General features: G+C 33.9%; 1 protein-coding gene across 1 annotated transcript in view; it reads right to left on the bottom strand.

Moving 5' to 3' along the window:
• Window positions 1-977: 977 nt before the first annotated feature.
• Window positions 978-21,333, bottom strand: part of LOC140447221 (uncharacterized) — a 24,471-nt gene continuing 4,115 nt past the window's right edge. Inside the window, exons 2-7 of the mRNA XM_072539742.1 lie at window positions 17,613-18,204; window positions 15,991-16,041; window positions 11,850-12,161; window positions 11,019-11,057; window positions 8,527-8,693; window positions 978-5,676 (exon numbers count right to left, since the gene is read on the bottom strand). Of these exons, the coding sequence (XP_072395843.1) occupies window positions 5,527-5,676; window positions 8,527-8,693; window positions 11,019-11,057; window positions 11,850-12,161; window positions 15,991-16,041; window positions 17,613-18,201 (1,308 nt within the window). The 5' untranslated portion in view covers window positions 18,202-18,204 and the 3' untranslated portion in view covers window positions 978-5,526. The remainder of the gene's footprint in view (window positions 5,677-8,526; window positions 8,694-11,018; window positions 11,058-11,849; window positions 12,162-15,990; window positions 16,042-17,612; window positions 18,205-21,333) is intronic.

Genomic DNA, 21,333 nt, shown 5'->3' with positions numbered 1-21,333 from the left:
TCTTGTAGTTCTACAGGATTATTAGCAATCAGAACGATGTGGTCTGCAAATCTTAGATGGCTGAGATATTGTCCATCAATTGATATTCCTTTGTTCTGCCAGTTCATTTTGCTGAATATATTTTCTAGAGTTGCAGTGAAGAGCTTTGGTAATATTGCGTCTCCCTGTCGGACTCCTCTGGTAGTGGGAAATTCTGGAGGGTTTTCATAAATGTTTACCTTAGCTTTTGCTTGTCTGCATATATTTGCTTAAGTTTCTATATACGGTTTGCCGATGCCTTGGTTGCTCAAAGCTTCTATTACTGCCTTGGGATATATAGAATCGAAAGGCTTCTCGAAATCTATGAAGGTTAATGCTAGCGGTATTTCATATTCTTTAGCTCTACTCATTAGTTCTCTAAGTGCATGAATATGATCTAATCTATGGTACTGAATCCACTTCTGAATCTGAAGCCAGCTTGTTCTCTCGGCTCTGCAGCATCTAATGCGTTTGTTAACCTGTTGATGATGATTTTTGTGAATATCTGATATACGATTGGTAGTAGACTTATACATATATACCCAAAGTATACATATATATATATATATATATATATATATATATATATATATATATATATATATATATATACAGTGTACACAGTTTTCAGTCAGCACGCATTTCATTCCTTTGTCAGATTTCAGTTATTGACTTCTGCAAGCGTCGCAGTGGCTTCACCTCCATTTTTAAAGAGTTCAGCAGGGGATTATTATCTTTTAATTTTAAAATAGTTCCTCTAATTTCTTATTTGGTCGGAAATGACTGAAAATGAGCATTTGCATTAATTCCCAGTATAAAAACCTAATGATTGCCACTAAGCAGTTTTGCAAAATAATTTGCTGGTATGTCTATCTGCTCTTTTCATAAAACTATCCCCATTTCGATAGGATATTATTCTAGGTTTGGGTTATTATTACATCTTTGAAAATAAAACACAGTTTAGTCCAAGTATAAAAGTTTATTTAAGGAAACCTAAAGCTAACTTTAACCTTTAAATTTAAAAAAGGATTAAATAAACAACTAACTACTTATATCACAAAAAATAAACTAGGAAACATATGAGGCACATGGCTAGCACAAAGTGATCAGTACCATAGGATTTTCTATACACAATTCAAACATTTATTGCTTTATCTAAAAAAATACCTAGATCAAAATATTATTATGAGATTAATAATTTATTACAACCTGCCTAAATTAACTTAATGCTAACTTTATTCAAGCTTACGTAAAAAATACTTTTTGGCAAGAAAACAGGATAATCGTAGAATAAAAGAATGTTTGATACTTTAAATATTCGAATATAAGGTGAGTGAGGAAATAAATATTTCCCTCAGATGAGATGATTCCGTGGTATCGATTTTTTCAATTCGTTTTTTTTTATCTACTCCGTTTAAAAAAACTCTGATGATTAATTTTGAGTTGGTGTGAAGAATACACAATAAAACTTTTTAGAAAAACAACGATAATTAATCTTTTCTTGGGTTCTTCTTTATATTGGGCTTTGTCTTGCCCCGTTTTTGGTGGACACCCCAACTACCTAAGAGGTGTTCACAACTAATTATTAAAGGGATGTAGCAAGCCTATAATACCACAATGGACCAATATCTCCATTGACGCCTGCATCTCCATGCGAAACCTATAATTAGCCCCATGTGAGAATACATTCAGTCTCTGCTCAAGAAGTGACACATTAGAAAATTACAATTCAGCTCTCCTCCAAAAGTGACAGTTTATATTATATATAATTGCTATAAGTAATTTTCATTAATTGGTAAAGCTTAGGCAAGACCGTAGCCGGTCCCAGCTTTTGTTGAGAAAGAGTTCTGTATTGAATAGGGGCTCTAAAAACTCCGCGGAAGATGGACTGAGTCTGGGTATCTTCAATCCCGACACCTAATTGCTTATAGGGAATGTTTCAAACCACCCTGGGAAACCACCTGATTATCTTCCTGAAAGTAAACTCGAAATGAATAGCGTAACACAAAAAGCAGAGACACGACCGACACTGTCCTGATTCCGGATCAGACCACGGTGTGAAATTAGCTACCGTGCACAAGCGCGAGAGCAACCAGACCACTCGTGGTAAATGGGCGACTGGAAAAGAAAGGCAAACAGAGAAGCTTCAAAAACAGGAAATCAGTGAATATAGGAACACAGAACATCAGAGGTCTTCACCAAAATGATAAACTTCACCTAGTAGGGAAAGAACTACTAAGACAAAATATAGACATATGTGGTCTAACAGAAATACACTGGAGAGATCAAAGACATTTTCAAAAAGAATACTGCGCGTGTCTTGGACAGAACACAAAACCAACCTGTGAATTCTGGAAAACCTTAATATAAAAGAAAGGCTATTAAAAAAAGTAAAACCGAGCATACCTAAATTATTTCAGCCACATAGGCAGATGAACGGGGACTATGGAGCTATTGGTAGTAGAAGGAAGATCTCCAACACAATGGGCAGACCAAATGAAGACTCTGGTGGGAAAATCCGTACATGTAGCCGTCCATCTGACACATGATCGCAGTCAATGGATATAACAAGATAATAATATTGAGAGTATTCCTACGCCCTGACTAGGGCTTAAGGAATGAGGAGGAAGAGACAAAATTTACTTTTTGTTTGCATTAAAGTTTATTTATTTATTAGTTAGTATAATCTTTTATTTGTCCCTGTAAAATTTCTCTTAGGTGAACAACAAGGTTGGGAGATACTATAGATCTGATGTTCATGTACTCAATCAACCTAATGACATATTTTCTTCTGATTCAACCTTTTTTTTTTTGTTAAACTTTTCCAAGAAAAAAATAATTCATTAACTCAAAAGGAAATACTTCGGATTACTGTTACGTTTTTACCTACATATATCTTTGGTACACGACCGACATAAAAGTTGAAATAAGGTGTATTCATATGTGTTTTCTTTCCACACATAAGACTAGACTATTTTTAAAAATGTTTGCTATGGTTATGACCACCCTGTACATAAAATTGTTTTCAGTTAAATAAATTTGTTTTATTACTTTCACTTTTATTGTTAATTGTTGAGCACATATATACTCAGTTACTGAAAATTTACTGTTGTGTCAAATTGTAGAAGGACTCACCTACGTAAACATTTAATTGAAAAAGATTCTTTGGTAGATACATATAAGTACAACTTTTCTACAGAAATTATATTATACACTTAAAGACAATTGTTAATGTTAAACAATTAGGGAAATAGAACACTTTATAATTTCCCACTGCGTTTCCTATGTTGTATTTCACAATTCATCGCCTTGTACAGATCTGGATATAGAAATGTGAATTAAACATATAAGATATCGTTCAAACAATACTTTATCAGTGAATGGTATGTCCCCAGAGTTACAAAACGCAGTGCCTTAAGTTTAAGAATGACCCATAAATTACGACACGTAACTGCAGTATCAAAAATGGGACCAACAATGGGCACTCAACAAAGAGGGGGAATAAAGAAAGGGAATAATAAGGGACTCAAAATAAAATGTTATCTTGAATGGAAAAACATACTATTTATGTAGAATATAAATTAGTTATATATTTTTACATTGACAGCCTATATCCAATAAATCATATATTTATTTAAAAAAATATCCTGAAGAAATACGGAACGTACGATTTTAAAATGACTAATACGGTAGACCTACATCAGATAGAAAAACCGAATGTAAATTCATGGAAAGAAAGGTAAAGTTCATAACCAAATTTAAAGAAAATAGCTTTGCCGTAAAGTGGATTTATTTCCCTTTTTATGAAAATGTAAATGAAAAAAAAAAACTTTTCCTTAAAATAGAAAATTTGGTTACGAATCTTGCCTTCCTCTAGCCGAGTTTATCTTAGATGGTGCCGCTACTTTACGAGTCCCAATAGGACGAAATATGTAGTGTAAACGAAGAACAGACTTTTAGACAAAAAGGACGGGCATTAAAGGCTTTTGGTGAATAATACGCAGTGCTCTATCAAACGAATTACATCAATTTGTTTCTGGGAGATAAAGGTATTTTGAAATACAGAAGAAACCTTTTGATGTCGACCTAAGAAATATCGGAAGAATATCTACAACTAAAAGCGATAAAAATCTACATAAAGAATGTATCATACAAGAAATTCGATTTAATGGAACAGCTGCCAAAATTCGAATACCTAGAGACAATATTTAGACGAATACGAAGAAACTCAGGCACATATTAGGAAAAATAAAATAGTCAACCAAGAGATTAGACAGTCTAAAGTCAAAAATAAATACAAGAATTATGGAAAAACTACACATCTAATCTCTTTGGTGATAAAGATGGAGCCAGTATAATGATTTGTCAAACAGACAAGGTCTCAAAGGAATTAAAAACGTAGATATGAACATAGGTCAAAAATTTTTGAAAATAACAACTAAGAAACTATTAAATCCTGTCCCAAATATTTTGCATCACCTAATTGTCTAAAAGGTTCCAAAATGGAAGTGGCGGCATCCTAAGGTACCACAGGGTTCCAAAATAAACAACTCAAATCGTATTCACTTCATGAATTACTCGTGTAGTCGGTAACATCAAGCGTTAGCCATTTAATCTTGAAACGGAAGACTGGTTCAGTTTATTATTATTTTGAAAGATTATCAAGCTCGCCCGTCAGACATACTCACCTTCAAAATTTGTTCAACCTCATATGCTGTTTGAGATTCAAGAAAAGTGCGAGTTGGTTTGCCTAAAAATAAACAAGGAGAAAGGAGAAACTCAAATCTTTGAGAATATCTGCCGATGAAGCTAGATAAAACTCTCACGGTGTTATTTTTGGAGATTTTGAACGACTAATACAACAAAGTCAATCAGGACATTTCAGAAAATAATGATAGCTTTGATAAAACCAGTTGTTGAAATCTAATGCATAACAGACGCAGATGGTTCCTTCCTTTGATTTTTTTTACAGAAAAATATCTCAATACCAGCAAAATCTTGTACAAAATTAGAAGTAATTTTGAACTTCACGAGTTGATAAGAGGGTACATTTAGGTTTGCACAGTCCACATAGCTTGGATACATAGAAAAAGTGCCCCTGGAGAAGAGATAGACCAAGGAAGCGGTGGATGCAAGACGTAGAGGATTCTCTAAGAATGATAATGTAAAAATGAGATGAAGTTAAAGGATAATTATCGAAAAGGCCAAATCCCATTAAGGGTTATAGCGCTAAGGATATATTTATGTATGAATGTCACAGGTTTATAAAATGACTAAATGATAACGGTATTTTTTGAAATAAGGACTTATATTCTTCCGAAACAAAACCGACAAATTTTATTCTACGAATATTATTTTTTCAATAAAACGTTACTCAAAGATGAAGAATATGGGCACTTAAAGTATTTACAAAATTTTAAATATTTTTTAACTGATCACTATATTTACATTTTTACACTTGAGATTTTATAAAAATGCGATGATGATATGAAGTTTTTAAATACATGACTAATAAATAACATTACTTGAATTTTTAGTTACATTCGATGAAATAGCCTCTTCTAAATTACTATCTAACTTATGGTAGTTGGCAGAATTTGGTCTTCTGCCTCTATTTTGCCTCTTGTTCCGCTTTCCTTCCAGTAATAAAGCCATGACCTGCAAGAAACATATTAGACGTTTACACTTTATTTGGTATTGAGAATGAGAGTTAACCTCAAATTGTGTATGCAAAACATTAAAAAGTGAACAAAATATTTTAATAACCTATAAATCTTTACGTTTCCAATCGACCCAAGCTTTCCTTATTTGGCTCCTACATTTATTAGTATTGGCAAATATAGGCGTACCTTTTATACATATCTATACATTGGAAGAAGACCGTTATATGTCAAAATATGTCAATTTGCAGAAATGGTCATTTAAAAACTCGATGAATTTTAAAAATATTATAAAACTTTATCTATCCATCAAGGTACTAGCCTGTAAAAAGGTATAGTCAATTCCATACTTCTTTAATCCTATTTTAGACCATAAAATTTTTGAGTTGTGACGTTCTTCTTAAAAAAATGTGTTCAGTGTTGAGAGATAACTCACTTTTATATTAAAATTATTGTTTTACTTGTTTTTTACAAATGTAGATTTGTCATAAAAATAAAGACGCTATATACTTATGTTCATTTTTAAAAATTAATTCTTTAAATTTCATAATAGACTCTCTTCATTGTTTTTGACAGAAGTCAACTTTAGCATGAGTCTACTCCTAAATAATTGGGACATTTTTATAGTCTGAAATAATTCCAACTGGATTAATTTTTTTAAGAAAGTCGAAATAATTTGTAAATAGTTGGCTTCAAAATTCAAAAATTCACAATTATCTAAAATATTGACAAAACTCAAAAGAATACTACAACTTATTTTAAATATAACCTCAACTTCTTTACAAAACTGACATAACTCTAAATAATGCATTATTCTTTACAGAAAGCATTTTATTATCTTATTATGTTTTTGAGAAAAGACGGATTATCTCAAAATATGACAGTATTGTGCAAAATGTCGAACCAACTTTTCTTATTTATCTTATTAACAATAACGACACTTCTAACATCTGACGGTAATAGGCATAAACTAACTTTAAAATAAGTATATTTAATATTAGAATAAGTTCACTAACAGTAAATTTTTCATTTTCAGCTATCCAAGGTAGCGATATATGATTGGGTTAGCGGAATACGTCTACGATAAAAACATAGAATAAAAAAATTTGAATTATCACAATGTTTTTACTTCAAGTAAATTTATAGAATGACTCCGTCTGCATTCCATTGGGTGGATTGAGTAGCTGATTGGGCTGTTGTCGGTCCCAAGCTCGGGTAAGGAAGGAGGGTTGAAAAAATGGGCTAGCAACTCCGTTATCGTAAAAACTGCAGCAATCACGACCCTGCCTAGGCAATCTTCTGCACCATTAAATGCCGAAGTCCTTGGTATTGTTTCAATAGAGTACGAGTTTGTTGTATAGAGTAATTGTAGTTTCTTGATGACTCTTTTTATTTAATTAACATTTATTTGTTTAATTAATTTAATATGAGTTCGTTTCTCTGTATACTTTTATTGTAGTTAAGACATTTTTGTAGCATGTTCTCTATAAGTTCTGTACCATCTTTAGTGGCATTAGAGCTTGTCAAAAGCCAAAGCGTTCTTTAAAACAATCCTCTATTACCCCTTTATAGTAATAATTCTCCACCTTTTTGCTCCAATAGAGTTTATGTCATCCTCTAAGTTGTCCAGGTACCATTGGGTTTCGTCCTTCCTCTGATTTGTTGTACCACTGACCTTGTCTGCCAAAAACTGGGACGCGGAATTATCTGTGCACATACCATTAATGACCGAAAAAAGTTTCAATTAAGCAAACTGTGGACCTGTCGATAATATTGATGTCATTTGCATATAAGCCCATTTATACAGATTCATTAAAGATTCTGGCATTCCTATTATTTTGTGACTCTCGAATACTTGATACAGTACAGTTACAAGATGTGCCTTTCTGCTTGTCTTAGTCTAATTTTCATAGTAGACTTGAAATGTTCTGAATTCTGACTGCTATCTAGGTCCGTTAGTTGAATGAGCTCATTTGAATTTGCATAAACACTTGTAGCATTTTAAAATTCCGTTTCCTATAAAGTTTTAATTCACGTATTTCCAATTCCATTTGATTCAGAAAGCAATAACTTTGATTCGACCCTGTATATGGTTGTAATATGCGTTTTAAAAAATCTTCAAAGAGAAATACTTAGGGCCTCTTGAAATAGAATAAACATTCAATGTTTTACTCAGCCCAAATTGCGTATGTTGGAGTTTTCCATTAAGACCGGCCTGAGAATCGAAGAAATAAAGCGCAAATCTCAATGAAACTTTTTGTATTCGATTCGTGTGGGTGTCAAGAAATTTTGTGAACAAAAATAATGGATGTGGAGATAAAAATTGCATTATTGAACAACGAAAATGTATTTTTCAAAGTGCATTTCGAAGTGAAAACTAATAAACTTGGAGGAGATTTGTATAAATATTACTATTCGGGGGTTTTTGGGGCCACTTTGTGAAAATTCGATACAAAATCAGTGCAAACACCTTACAGCGACCCAAACAGAGGGGTCGCTGAACACACTATGCGTAATGCTTTTGTATGTAAGACAGTATTTGAAATTCCAACATGGAACAGTTTTTGTCTGTTACAAGATCGTAACTAAATCCACTATTTTTAATGCATTTATTACGATACATCAAATGTTTTTCGACATCAAAGAACGATATAAAGGTGTAGGATATTCATTAGCCACTTAAAAAAAATTCAATTTTAAATTAAAGATACACTTTATAAAAACTATTTTAATCATTAATAGGAATAGTTATTGAGAATTAAGAAGTAAAAATCTTGAGCCAACTAGTACCATGATCAATAGGAACCAATTTCACAAAAAAAATATATTGAATTTATAAAATGCTTACCTTAATTCTGTTATGATAGGCTACATAACCCAACACGAATACTACGCATATTACCATGAAATATGAAAAGAAAGGTGATTCACCGTCTACTACATCCAGGTTATCATCGCTGACAGGACTAATTTCCTGTACGGTAGTATCAGGTTTCCTATCAACGGCCTTGGGCTCTACAACAAATACCACCTTAAAAGTTGATCGAATACAAATACATAACAAAAATATGGTTTTGAAACTGCTTTCTTATGGAATTTATACGTTATTACTGTATTCAATGGGAATAAACAACAATTTTAATTAAAAAGTCATTATAATTGACGTTTCTACTTCCGCCTCAGAAATCGATCTCAAAATACAAATAATATTGTGATTTATTGTAACTAGATAACTGAACTAAAGTACCTGTACATTATTTTACGATGTTTCAGTGACGTAGCTTTTTAAACTGGTAAACGGGTGCCATTTTCTAAAATTACTTTAAATAGTAATAATATGACAAAGATAAACAGAGGAGTCAGGCAAGGTGATACCATGTTACCAAAGCTGTTCATTACCGTTCTTGAGTATGCATTTAAAAAAACTAACATGGCAACAGGGCAACAGAAAGGAATATCCATCGATGGAGAAAGATTAAACCATCTACGTTTTGCGGACGATATCGTGCTTCTGTCAGATAATCTGGAAGAGATCAAAGACATGCTCCAAGAACTGAATGACATACTACAAGAAACTGGGCTGGAGATAAATTTCGAGAAAACCAAAATGATGACCAATATGGTTCCCAGCGAAGAGATACAGATCAATAACAACAAGGTAGAATTAATCGATAAATACACATACTTGGGTCATGAAATTAGAATAACCAGAGAATATGGAAGGATGAGAGACATTTTAAAAAAAATACCCTAATTCACCTGAAAAGGAAGGCATTTAACCAATGCATCTTACCAGTCTTGACCTACGGAGCAGAGACCCTAACTTTAACGAAAGCTACTGCCGAAAAACTGAGGGTAACACAAAGGCGAATGGAGAGATCAATGCTGAGCCTGACCTTGAAAGATCGCTTGAGAAATGAGGAGATACGCCGACGAACTGGCGTAGACGATATTATACTGCGAATCAATAAACAAAAGTGGAGGTGGGCTGGACATGTTGCTAGAATGGAAGACGGAAGATGGACGAAGAGATTATTGGAGTGGAGATCAAGAGCCGACAAGCGAAGTCGAGGCAGACCACCCACCCGATGGACCGACGACCTAAGGAGAATAGAAACAAACTGGATTGCAGCAGCTAGAGATAGAGAGAACTGGAGACGTTTGGAGGAGGCCTATATCCAACAATGGATGTGAAAATGGGGCTGGATGATGATGATGAATATGGCAAGTAATACCTTATTTGAAAGATCTTGTGTCATTCAATACAATCCTATATTTTTGTGCAATTCTGTTACGAAGTTTCAAAATGGCAAAAGTTCAATCTTCAATGAAGATCTTGTAAAATAATGATGAACTGCCCCTAATAATTTGGTACTTTTAAGCTTTTATGTAACACACTCTAACAGGTTAAATTTCATTTGTTTTTTGTATTGGCACCTGTCAAAATATGACGTCATCGACATTTTTCTTAAATAACAGTATATATTATGTGATAATTCATTTGAAAACACCTCTGTCTGACTTTGAAATGAGAAAATGATCTTAAACTGACTCCAGTGAGAGAATAACTCTTTCTTATTGGTAGTAGTATACTGGATGAGAAGTTGTTTCCTCTTGTTGTTATCTTATTGTTTGAAGCAATGCTTCATGGCCCGGAAGTATGTTGAAAACGAACTATATTTTGTCACTGGTCTAATTTAAGCTAATGCTACACCTGTGGCTTGCAATACCTGCATTTCAAATCCGTCAGCATACCTGACACCCCTCCAGCTCGTACATCCCTTTCTTTTAGTAGTCACTACCTCTAATAATTGTATTCAAAGACAGTTCTTAAGTTATTCAAATGGTAAAATTACTCAAGACATTTTTCTGCACAAGAGCAAATTGTAATGTAGTATTGAAAAGTGATATAAGTTAAATATATATATATATATATATATATATATATATATATATATATATATATATATATATATATATATATTGTGTAGTTGAAATAAAAAGGTGAAGCAAAGTGTTGTGTATAATTCCACCCCCATAAGAGACACACAAAAAGAATCAGCTAATACACCAAATCCTGTAATACCAATTCGACAGGTCGTCTCGAGGGTTTGACGCTCTATGGAAAATTTGTAAAAATATCGTACTTATTTTCCTTTAGCTGTCTTGATATAGGAGTATACAATTAAAACACCAACTAACCTACTTGTATCCTTTTTCTAGGAAGATAATGGAACGCTTTTTTTAGAAAAGCAAATTTCTTTATAACACGTAAAAACTCATTTAAAACATTTGATAGTTTTAGTTAGTTAAATGCAAACACAATAATGTTGAACTTACCTGCCTTAACAGTTTCTGGTTTGGCGGGACCAGGAGGACCTGAAATAAAATTTATTGTTCATAACATAATTTAATACACTTAAATGTATTAATTATTAATGTTATATCTTTTAAATCTAATATTTTCTTTAAAAACTTTTTTTAACTATTAAAAATAATCAAAAAAATAAAAGAATACAACAGAATACCACAAAAATGAAGATCAAGCATCCTAATAACTTTCTTCAAAAGGGCATACAAATCAGACCCGGAGAATTACAGAAGAATTAATTTATTAACCACAACTCTAAAATTAACAACCAACGTAATAACAAACTGAATGAAATTATAACACTAGCAGAAGAATAACAAGGTTTTAGGTTGGAAAGATCATGTACCGACGCTATATTTATAATAAGGCAAGTACAAGAGAAATTATTAGAATACAACAAACCATCATATTATCTATGTTTTATGGACCTTAAGAAGGCATTTGACAGGGTCAAATTAAATGACGTTATCCACTTATTGTACGCAAGAGAGATCCCTCTAGGAATAATCAAAACGATCGAAAGTCCTCTATTGTTCAACCTGATTATTGACGAAATAATAAAAAAAGTAAGAACGAAAAAATTATATCAAATGGGAAAAAACAACTTAAAATAATCTGATATGCAGACGAAGCAATACTACTTGGTTATGCTGCTCAAAAGTTCTTAGTGTTCTTATTTAGGCAGCTGTGAATAAAGTAAGGGCATAATAATTTTTAACTTCCAATAAGAGCACGAACTTTAAGAAGAATGACTAATCACAAAAAAACTATAATTGATATACACTTGAAATAGTACAAACCATCAGCATATTCATTATCATCACCGCCATGTATTCCCTCATCCTCATCATCCTCATTCATCATAGCATCATCTGGATTTGGTTGAGCAATATTGACATCGACTGGGACTGGAGCTGGGGCTTGGCCTGGCTCAGATACTTTAACTGTTGTAGATGTAGAGATTTTAGGTGAAAGAGTTTCTGCCTTCTTTGTATCTTCTAGTTTCGGATCTTCCTTAGCATCTTCGGAAGCAATTGGGACATTTGCAGCATTAACTTTTTTAGAATCGACACTTTGCTCATTTTTTGGAGGAGGTACTACAGCTTGTGAGTCTAAAAAAATTCAATAAATAAATTTAAATATTATGAAATTTTCGAACATTTGAAAATTTGAGAAAGGATGTACATATTTATATCAAAACAAATTACAACAATGAGGTATATAAATCAGTTGTTCTCGTCGACAAAGTAGGATCTCACAATATCTAAGGGAGGCATTTGGAGAAGATAGTGGTTTGACTTTATTAATTTTTGTCTTACATTGGCCAAACTGACGGCAGTTTTTAAGCAATCTTCTTACAATATCACCAGTTGCATTTGGTCGATTTGGATATCTTTCTGCGAAAACACGCCAAGTCCGTTCAATAACTCTATTACATTCGCCGTAAATAATAATAATAATAATCTTATCCCAGAGGCTAGACGCGATACCATCAGAAACGAAGTCGAACGGGAGATTCATAACCAAGAGCTAGTTGTGGATCAAGTCCATAATCAAATCACAAATGAGCAGATTCCTGAGCCCATCATACAAGAAACTCAACCTGTTAATACGCAGCAGGACAACAACGAGTTGCACGATAGCCTGGTAAGCGAAATGGCACGTGCCGTACAAGAGTTTAATGGTACAAACCCACTTAGCAGACCACCGCTACCAAAAATAAACTCTGGTAAGAAACTAGGTGCCCTGTTACAAATTATGAACACTGAAGTCCTACCCAATTATATCGTGGAAGCCCATACATTAGAATATTTGCATATGCTGATTTATTGTGCAGCAACAGCAATTGCTAATGTTATGGGCATTAAGATCAGAACACGACGGGGAACTAATATCGGAAGGACTGAAAACAGAATTGCACCCTGGGAAAAAAGACTGCTGAGTAAAATTGAATTATTGCGCAGGGATATTGGACAAATTACAGAATACATCCGAGGAGTAAGAAGTCGAAAAGTAATTAAAAGAACTGAAGAAATAATTCTGAACACTCCAAGACACTCACAACATGATCCAGAAAACAACACAGCTCAACACTGCCTAGACACATTAAAACAAAAACTCTCCGTTTATTCAGGTCGCCTAAGGAGATACAAAGTTAGTAACAACCGTAAATGCGACAATATACTTTTTGAGAATGCAGAGAAGGCTTTCTATAGAAAACTAAATTCCACCGTAGAAAATGTAAATAAATCCTACCCAAGCCAAGAAGAAATTCATGAGTTTTGGGGGAAACCAACTTTCGACGCCAGCTACTCATAACAACAATGCTGGATGGATTGAACAAACGATGAACAACTGTCAACACTACAGTAATATTCCTTATGAACCTTTCACCACTGAAGAAGTCTCGAACATTATCAAAGAGCTTCATAACTGGAAATCTCCTGGACCAGACGGAGTTCAAAATTTCTGGCTAAAGAAGTTTTGGAGTGTTCATGAGCTTTTAACAGCATTTATTAATATTATTTCTAATTCACAGGAAATACCATCATTTCTTACTCAGGGAACCACTTATCTAATACCGAAGGATCAAAGTAACACCCAAGATCCAGCAAAGTACCGCCCAATTACTTGTCTTCCAACTTTGTACAAATTGGTCACATCCTGTGTGGCCCGGCGTATCTACCAACATTGTGCTCTGAACAATATCATAGAGCCTCAACAGAAAGGATGCGCTAAGGGCTCCATGGGCTGCAAAGAACAACTTATTATCGACTCAGTCATTTCTAACCAGGAATACACCAAAAAAAGAAACCTTTTTACTGCCTTCATTGACTACAAGAAGGCTTTTGATTCAGTGCCGCATGAATGGCTTATAGATATATTGAAAATATATAAAGTCGATGATAATCTCGTGACCTTTTTGAAGCATATAGTGGCAGAGTGGAAGATTAAAATTCACCTTCAAATACCGGGTGAAATTAATATCGAAACTGAAGATATCCCTATTAACCGGGGGCTTTTCCAGGGGAACTCGTTGAGTCCACTTTGGTTTTGCCTAGCAATGAACCCACTATCTCAACTGCTGAACTCTACTGACTCAGGTTTTAGCATCAAAAATAACAACACTGTTGTAGCGAAGCTTAATCATCTGTTGTATATGGATGATTTAAAATTAATGGCTTCCACTCGAAACCACCTAGATGAGATGCTAAAAACTGTAGAAAATTTCTCAAATGATATCAGTATGAATTTTGGACTAGACAAGTGCCGTATACTAAATATAGTCAGAGGAAAGGTTCAGCCCGGAGGTTTCGATATGCAAGATGGCCAAAACATCGAGGCAATGGGTGAAAATGATATGTACAAATATCTCGGAGTAAAACAAGCGCGGAAAATTGACCATAAACAAATGAAAACTGAACTAACTTCGGAGTTCGTGCGAAGAGTAAGACAACTAAATCGGTCATATTTTAATAGTAAAAATTTGTTTAAGGCATTAAATACGTACGCCTGTTCCGCGCTGAGCTACTCATTTGGTATTATAAAGTGGTCAAAAACGGATATAGAGGGTCTTCAGCGGAAAGTAAAAACACTTCTCACAAAGGCGCAAAAAAATCATCCACGCAGTGCAGTAGAGAGAACAATATTACCGCGGTATCAAGGGGGAAGAGGACTTATGGATATAGGTGAGCAATTGGATAAACAAATTGCTAATTTAAGAACTTATTTTCAGGTACAGGCTGAGACATCTACTTTACATCGAGCAATTTGCGCAGTAGATGATACGACGCCGCTTAAACTGAGGGAACAAGAAATGCGCATAAACCACCTGACTAAGCAAGACAAAATGCGCACCTGGATGAGTAAACCTCTGCATGGGCGACATCTTAATGAGATCAGCCAAGAATATGTAGACAATACAGCGTCGAACTATTGGTTGACATCAGGAAAGATGTTTCCCGAGACTGAGGGTTTCCTACTTGCCATTCAGCATCAGGTTATTCCAACTAAAAATTACCTGAAATATATTGTTAAAGATCCTCAAGTCCAAAATGACAAATGCCGATATGGATGCCAAGCCCAAGAAACCATCCAACATCTTACCGGTGGCTGCCAGGCATTTGTCGGTACTGATAATAAAGAACGTCATGACTCAGTAGGAAAGATTATCCACCAAGAACTAGCTGACAAATTGGGACTTCTCCAAACCGACCATCTTCCTTATTATCAATACGTCCCTGATAGAATGCTTGAAAATGACAACTACAAGCTATACTGTGACCGCACTGTGCTTACAGACCAACCAGTGGCCCATAATAGACCCGATCTCATACTAGTTAATAAAATTACTAGGCAAACAACACTTATTGATGTGGCGATACCCAACACCAATAATTTACGTGTTAAATACAACGAAAAGATCGCCAAGTACAAAGATCTGAAAATACAAATAAGGAAACAATGGAGAATGGAAAGTACTTAGACGATACCTATTATTCTTTCTACCACTGGAGTCATTCCGAAGAACCTCCTAGAAAACATAAAAAAGCTGAGTCTAAATGAACATCTATATAAGATCATGCAAAAAGCTGCTACTTTAGACGTCCAGATGCGTGCGAAAATTTTTGGGAGATACTCCAACATACCAAGTCACCTAGGGCTCGATAACACGGAAAGAGTCCCACCAGAGCTCAATCCTATTTGATACCGTAGGTACCTGGGATGAGTGAATTTTTCCCTTAGAGGGAGTGTGAGCCGTATGGCTAAATTTGGAATAATATATATATATATATATATATATATATATATATATATATATATATATATATATATATATGACACACATCCTGGTGAATGGCCATTAATGAAGAAAAGAAGAAATTATACTAGTCATTAGAATTTATAGTGTTTGTATTTATACTGCCAATTCCTACTTACCTACATTGACGGCGGGTAATCCTCCTTGTAAAACGGGTTGCTGGGGTTGGTCTGAAAATAAAAAAGAAATCTATTAAATACACGTTTTCTTTTAATTAATAATAAATTCGGAGTTCTGCGAAGGAATTGCCAATTTATACCACACACTACGCTTTTAAGAAGTTATCTAAAAAACAATGTCAACTCAATTAGACTATTTAAAAAGCTGAACGAAAAGTTCCAAAAAGTAAAGCATGAGAAGCCTTTTAAATACAGAAAAGCACATATTCTTCTTCTTAAAGTGCCCTCTCCTCAATGGAGGTTGGCTACTACAATTTTAAAATCTTCTCTATCTTCAGCTGTTCTTATTAGCTGTTCAAAATTTAGCCCTGTCCATTGTCGGATGTTTCTGAGCCACGATAGTCTTTTCCTTCCTAGGCCTCTCTTTCCCTCGATTTTTCCTTTCACTATAAGTTGGGCATATTGGAACTTATTATTTCTCAGTATGTGGCCTAGGTATGATGTTTTTCTAACTTTTACTGTGTTAAAAAGTTCTCTTTCCTTGCCTATTCTATGCAGCACTTTTTCGTTTGAGGTATGCGATGTCCATGAAATTTTGAGCATTCTCCGGTAGATCCACATTTCAAAGGCGTCCAATTTATTTACGGTTGATGTTTTTAGGGTCCACGTTTCAACTGCATATAGAAGAGTCGACCAGACGTAGCATTTTGATAAACGTAGTCGAATTTACGACTTTTAGTCGTAGACAAAAGCACATATAACTTACAGTATTGTGCGAATTAACGGAATCATTGTGACATTTTTCAATATTTACAGTTGGCAATATTTCTCCACACATTTACAACTGAGCAAGCATTGAAAACATAACCTTACTTTTCTCTGTCTTGTTTGAGGGTGTTTTATGACATTTCCCACTAAGTTTGTGTTGTTTTGTACTATTTTGTGTTGTTTTCGTGTTGTGTTAAAAAATGGTACTGGCCAATTCTAACATGGTTGTTTGATGTTGTAGTCCATAATTCATGGCATTTATATAAAAAAAAAATAAAAAAGATATATCCTTGTTCGTTTAGGAGAGAATTGGCCCAGGTTCTTCTCGCAAGATATGGAAGTCCTCCCTTATATACAGGAAGACCTAGTCTACATAGAACTTGCCATATCTTCGTTTTGGTCGCATCGACCATTTCGTTACACCAAGCAGTAGCAGGCGATGTGCTGGTGACGGATGTACAACATCTGGACGAACAATGTGCCAAAATGCAACGTTTGTTTGTGTGTTAATTGTTTTATAGGATACCGCACCAGACGATGAAAATATTCTCAAATAAATATTTAAAAAAACATTAAAAATTTTGATTTCAACCATCCTAAAAATTTGGTTACACCATATAATTAAAAAAAAGACATAAAACCGAAAAACTTGTTTTTTTTTGATTAAATTATTAACATTTTCATCTAATTAACCCTAAAAGAAAGATTTCAAAAAAAAACTTGGGCGATAATGGGATAAGAGTAATATTACTGATAATTATGTATAAGCAAAATTTTTAAATATATTAATAATAATAATTTGGCCGTAATAGGTAAATAAAACAAAAAAATATTTCGAACAACAGAATTTTTACCTGGTACATGTAAATTTTTGGATGGCTGCTGTTCGGGCGGTTCTTCATGTATTGGTTGGTTAACAATCTCAGGAGGGTTATGGGGAACGGCAACTGGAATAACTGTCTTCTCAGTTACATTAGTAGTTTGAAGATAATAATAGTGGGCAAATAGACACGCTGGCTGCAGCTCCTCTTCGTTGAACAACGTTGTGCACGTCCTCCAGCAAGAATGTTGTTTAAATGTTGGAAATATACTTTGAGATGATTTTACGACGCTTTTACAAACGGAATCCAGAGTGTAGTTTTTTAGTTTTATCTCGCTTATCGTTGGATACCTTACGGTGTTATTGGATCGACAGTAGCTAATGAGAGTATGATTATACAAAGTACACAAAATTCCAGTCTCATTGCGAGACTCAATAATTTGTGTCTGACTTAAATTAAAAAAAGGTTTGCATGTATCTAATATTTCCGTTTGATTGAGCTTAAGTGCTGTAAAATTAGCACATTCCTCAATTTTGCCTGTAAAGGTAGTATTTAAGTCTGTTGGAGCACTTAGACATTGACTAATACCTAGAGCTACACAAGTTATAAACAAAAAATCCATTATCTGAAAAAAAAGAGAGTTATAAGAGTATATTAAAAAAATAATAAAAACAGTAAAGTATTATTCACAAACCATAAATAAACAAGATACATTACTATGAAAATATCTATATAAAGAGGGCAATGGCATAGACGTTAATCGTAAAACTGGAGAACTCTTTTTTTATTTTTAAATGCATATTTACAATCTACTCATAAACAGTACATTGAGTAATTAGTAAACGTGATGACAATATTGATTTGATTTGGGTATTGTCCAGCGGCAGTTCTCTATTTTCACCTATGTAACCAGGTCTTCTGGCCAAGTTCTCTTTAGTCTTCGTTCCTCCATTGGTGGCTGATATATTTCACTGATAATTTGGCTGTGGTGCGTTGAATTAAGAATTTTGGCCCTGTTGGCGTGAAGTAATATGACATCTTTTACGGTTGGTGCTCATAGGCCATTGTGGATGGTTGCACTGATCACATACCAAGGGGCGTTAGCTATCATACGCAATGTTTTTAATTGTAAGGTCTGCAAAAGTTTTGTGTTTGAAGGCTTGCTACAGTCTCAGAGTTCCACGCTAAGTCCATATTGGTTTTAGTATGATTTTGTGAAGCAGTATTTTGTTCTCCAATGACAGTTGTGACTTCTACCAAGTAACCAATTCATTTGTTTTAATTTTATATTGAGCTTTTTTGAGTTTTTTGGAATTAATGTGTCGCTTTATCTGATTTGCACAATGTCTCCATAGTAAATAACAGTTTTAATATAATACAATACGCTGAGGATTTTCTTATATATTCATCTTCCAAAACATACGATAAGTGCATACAAATTTTGGGAAAAATGGACGACTTCTCCAATAGCTCGTTTAAAGAAAATGGGTTCGAAATAGCACCAAGTAAATCTAGTATATGTATTTTCACGAGGCATAATCTCCCAAAAATGAACAGTCGGGAATATAATTTCTGTTCTTCAATTAAATACTTAGGGATGATTCTTGACCGTAAATTAACTTGGAAGTTACACATTGACTTCATGTTAAATAGATGTAATAAGAGATTAAATTTCCTTAGTCTGTTAACCCTGTCTCACTCCTCGTCGGATTTGTATATCTTCGGATGTTGTGTGCTCTATTTCAATTGTTGCCGTTTGGTGCCAGTATAGTTCTGAGATAATTAGCAAGTCTTGTTCGTCAACTTCAGTTGTTCTCAGAATTTTGATCATCTTTTGATGGTTAACGCAGTCAAATGCTTTTCGATAGTCAATAAAACATGCATATACATCTACATCCATGTCTCTGCATCGTTGCGTTAACACATTTAAAGCCAAAAGAGCCTCTCGTGTTCCCAATCCGTTTCGAAATCCGAATTGAGTGTCACTCATCTGAAACTCGCACTTATTGTAAATTCGTATATGGATCATTCTGAGAAAAGTTTTAAGGACATGACACATCAAGCTTAATATTCGATAATCATCGCATTGTGAGGAATTCGATTTTTTTGGTAATGCTACGAATGTTGATTTTAGCCAGTCTGTTGGTATTTTACCTACGTCATATATCTTATTGAATAGTGCTGTTATTAAGTCTAGGCTTTTACTTTCGTTCTGCAATTAGTTTTAGTATTTCGACATTGATATTGTTTGGACGCGTGGCTTTTCCATCTTTCTGAGATTTTACTACGTGGATCACTTCTTCTTTGGTTATTTCTGTGCCTTTTTCATTTATTCGATTATCTGTGGATGGTGGAGAACAAGGTATATCGTCATCAAGAGTTTGTACGTATTCTTTCCATCTCTCTAGTTTGTCTTTTGTACCAATTATTTCGTTATTATCATTTATTAATATTGTTGCTTGTCTCTTTTTGTGTTTACCTGTCATTTCTTTTTACCTATTAGATCTTTGGTATTTTTACTTAGTTTTTCTTTATAGGTCAGTACGGTCGGTTCATCACGTTATTGAAGTGAAAACAGATGGAAAGAAAGAAAGTGCAAAAAGTCTTATAAGAAACACAGCGAAGAGCATCGGCGCCAATATGCAATGAACAAAACAAAAAAGGTAGATACCTTTCGTAAAAGTTGTACGATCGACCCATTTTTGTGCATACCTTGTTGTTAGTGCCAAAACCGGAACTGTTCTGAACTCTTGATGGCGGAACGAGGAGTTCAGGTGACCCGCCGCGCACCGATGAAAGACCCAGTCTACTAAAAGCTATTGAATAACTCACACAAACATTCTAATGTACACACGTATCGTTAAAGTTTTCATAATAAACGTGAAATTCTCAAAAATTACATAATTTATTAACACTTGTTTTAATGAACTTCATAATAATTAAATAAGATAAGAATTTTTATTTTTTGTATAGCGATTATTGTTTAGTTATTATTTTATTCGTGCAATCATGTTTATTTGTTAAATAAAGTTTATTTTAAAGCAAGTATTACGTTTTCATAGGGATCATGTTCCAATAGGGTCCACGTTTCTCATGATGAAAAAATATAAGAAGTTTTATGTGCTGCATTAGCCTTTAGGCCATGTTGGTCAATTTCTACAATCGTACATTGTTAAATTAGAAAGTGTGTCGACCCCAAGGGACCGACATAAGGCAAAATATATGTTTTCCTAATCAGACCAATGTGATCTGCTGATCAGCAGCATAAGTGTTGGTTCTATAGGAACAACGTGGCAGTGAACGTGTTAAGCGGCTTATGTTTTTCAAAAACTGACTCCTAACTTACCTATTATTCAGAGATAACTTAGCTATACCTTTTCAGGAGCTAATCCGCACGGCAGACAACTAATATCCTCAGATTTTTTTATGTTACAGTTAAAATGTTATTCCAACATACTAATTAGATATTTATTACTACTCTTATTAATTTCCACCTTTCTTTTTAATTTCTGGCAATAAAAATTTTAATTTAAAAATACATAAAACTGTATTATTTGTCAAAGTTTAAATTAAAATCAAAAGTAACTATTTAAAAGATTACAGTGTACAAAACAAAAACTCTTATCGTTAATATATAATTCTAGCTTATCGCGAATGCCATTTATTAATAAATTATATAAGTTAGTTTATAAACATTTCCTGCAACAATGAAATTTTATCAAAAATATTAAATAACTTTTTTAACGATGACAAC

The sequence above is a fragment of the Diabrotica undecimpunctata genome, chromosome 8 (genome assembly GCF_040954645.1).
Source record: "Diabrotica undecimpunctata isolate CICGRU chromosome 8, icDiaUnde3, whole genome shotgun sequence".
NCBI classification, from domain to species: domain Eukaryota; kingdom Metazoa; phylum Arthropoda; class Insecta; order Coleoptera; family Chrysomelidae; genus Diabrotica; species Diabrotica undecimpunctata.
The sequence above is the reverse complement of the archived record's forward strand: the minus strand, read 5'-3'. Positions and strand labels throughout refer to the sequence as shown.